This window comes from Arachis duranensis, chromosome 5, assembly GCF_000817695.3.
Source record: "Arachis duranensis cultivar V14167 chromosome 5, aradu.V14167.gnm2.J7QH, whole genome shotgun sequence".
NCBI lineage: Eukaryota > Viridiplantae > Streptophyta > Magnoliopsida > Fabales > Fabaceae > Arachis > Arachis duranensis.
The window spans coordinates 98,794,623-98,797,257 of record NC_029776.3 but is presented as its reverse complement, the minus strand read 5'-3'; the positions used below and the strand labels follow the sequence as shown (position 1 = coordinate 98,797,257).

At 34.4% G+C, this 2,635-nt stretch overlaps 1 protein-coding gene across 1 annotated transcript; it reads right to left on the bottom strand.

Moving 5' to 3' along the window:
- Positions 1-205: 205 nt before the first annotated feature.
- On the bottom strand, positions 206-2,111 carry LOC107491060 (pectate lyase-like). Its single transcript, XM_016111831.3, has 4 exons — positions 1,888-2,111; positions 932-1,589; positions 514-756; positions 206-424 (listed from the first exon to the last, which is right to left on the bottom strand). The coding sequence occupies exons 1-4, from the start codon at positions 2,109-2,111 to the stop codon at positions 206-208; spliced, it is 1,344 nt and encodes a 447-aa protein (XP_015967317.1).
- Between the last annotated feature and the right edge of the window lie 524 nt (positions 2,112-2,635).

Here is a 2,635-nt window from a genome sequence, read left to right as displayed (position 1 = left end):
ATAATTTTACAATAATTTCAACCTTTTTTTTCAAAATCTTTTTAATCCTATGGACAATTGAACAAGAAAATTGATCACACATTTAATAGAGCATCTTGCATATATCCCTGCATCTTTTGCCCTTTCCTTTTCGACTTGTTTGCCAAAACACAATTTGTGCGTGCATCAACTAGAAAATTGTGCAAGTAGAGATAAGGATGAATGACTAGCAAGGTTTACCAACTCTACATTTAAGGGAGCCAGCAAAAGAAGTAAGTCTTTGCACGTATGAACCATCTTTTCCTGCAATCATGTCCTTGCTTGAGAATGGCCTGTCTACGAGTTCAGGTCCAGATTGTACGAAAAATGCTCCATTAACAAACGCATCGTTGATTGATCTCCATTGCCAATTCTTCCAATCATCATTGGTTACTCTCTTCGTGACCTTCACCATTTATTAGTATGTTAATGAAAAAAATTCATTCACGTAGACTTTTTTATTGCCTTTAAACATGTTAATTAAATGTCACATACCTCTTTAGCATTGTTATTATCAGGAGCCACGAACCGATTTCCTTCACTAATAATCGTAGGTTTGCTGCTACCACCAATGGCATACATTTCCCAATGAGTATAATCATTGTTGACAACATGAACAAATCCAAATCTGCACCTTGGCATTCTTTGGATTAATCTCTTGCCAAAGTGGTTGAAAACTAGGGTGATTTGCATCACCTTATCAATTGTGTGTTGGTCATTGGCACCAAAGAGCATCACCTACATCACAAATAAAACAAAATAAAATCACTGAAATAAGCCAACAAAAGACAAAATAATTCTTTATTTTAGGATAATTTTCATTCAAGAATATTTTATAAGTATCAAAAGAACTATTTAATTGACTTGATTTTAAAATAAAATAATGTGAGAACAGTTGAAAGTAATCATTTACGTCATTATGGTCTGTGAAATGACTATTAGAGATGGTAATAGCAGTGGATCCCATAATGGCGTCAATAAGACCATCAGAGCATTTTCTCATGGAAACATGGTCAATCCAAATATTGCTGGCACCAAAGATAGAGATTCCATCACCATCACTGCGTGTCCTAAACCCAAAATGGCTCTCAGAATCCCTAATAAGTCCACCGGTACCGGGAACAATATCATGAATCTTGATTCCATGGATGATGACATTACTGACGTATTGGAGGGTGATGCCTGCACCCTTAGTAATGTAGATATCAACTCCTCTTCCGTCAATTGTCTTGTTACTAGACACCATGAGCTCTTGGTTGAGTCTAATATTCATGCTACGAGCAAAGATAATCCACAAAGGTCCATCTCTTGTGACTGCATGGCGAAGGGTACCTGGTTTTGGATTAACCATGTCATTGTCAGCAGGACTAGTAACTACGTAGATTGGACCCCCCTTTCCTCCAGTAGTTTTTCTTCCAAAACCTTGAACACAATTTACAAGTTTTTGGCGATTATCTGCCCAATTGGGGTCACACCTCCAACATCTATCAATGTTATTGGTTGCCTCACATGCAACTCCTGCCCTTTGACCATTCAAGTTCCTTCTTACATGGTTGTTACCAGCTATGTCTCTGTTTTTTTGCGAAAATAAAATAGAAAAAGTTTAGTTTATTATCCTATGGTAGATGTTATAATTACCATAATCCCAGAATCAATATGTTATGTTGCACTTGTTAAAGAAAAAAAATGTTAATTATTATAAATTCACATTATATTATGAAAAAAAATAATGGTAATAAGACTTATAAATAATGGAATTTGTTTTTATGAAAATATTTGTGAAGTATCCAAAGATATTCCATTAAGTTTGTCTTCATGGAAAAACTTGTTCCTACGAAATTAAATATATAATAGTTTGAGAATACTCACTCGGTAATAAGAGAGGTAAAATTTCTGGAAAGTTCATGCGGATCAGGAAAATATGCTTCTTCACTCATTTTTCTAGCAATTGCTGCCTTTTCTTTCCAATATTCATTGTCAATTGTTGTGATATGTTGTTTCGCATACGTAGTATTCGCTAAGATATTGGCATGCAAGGTTGGTATCACAGCAACAAAACACAACAAAAGGAACAAGTTGTACACCTTTGCCATAGTGTTGTTTTATTGTTCTATGGCCAAAGGGTACTGTTTTGGCTTTAGATACCAATCTCGCTAAAGCAAAGCCAATACCTTAGCGAAATGGGAAGAATTATTCTGCAAAATGTGCAAAACTTCTTGCAAATGTATATGGCGTTGCAAATGGTAATAAATATGGCAGGATTATGCATGGTGATAGTAAAAGATGGTAGACCACAAGCCAAATTTGTCATGAAGCTATAGAAAAACACGGAATAATGGTTAATTATACATAAAACTCTATATATAGGAAATAACGTGTATGCTTTTCCGTTAATAACCCTTAAAGAATGGAGTAATACTTCCTGTAATAGTCAAGATGGAAATTGGGTCATACATTTTGTATTAAAAGCCTATAAATTGATTATTTTCCATTTTTACACGTATGCAAACAAAACATTGATTTTGCTAATTTATTTTAATTTAATATTTTTTATTTGTTTCATTATTCATATGTGTGTTTGTATATGTGCACATGTGTCCGCGCGTGTGTGGATAGT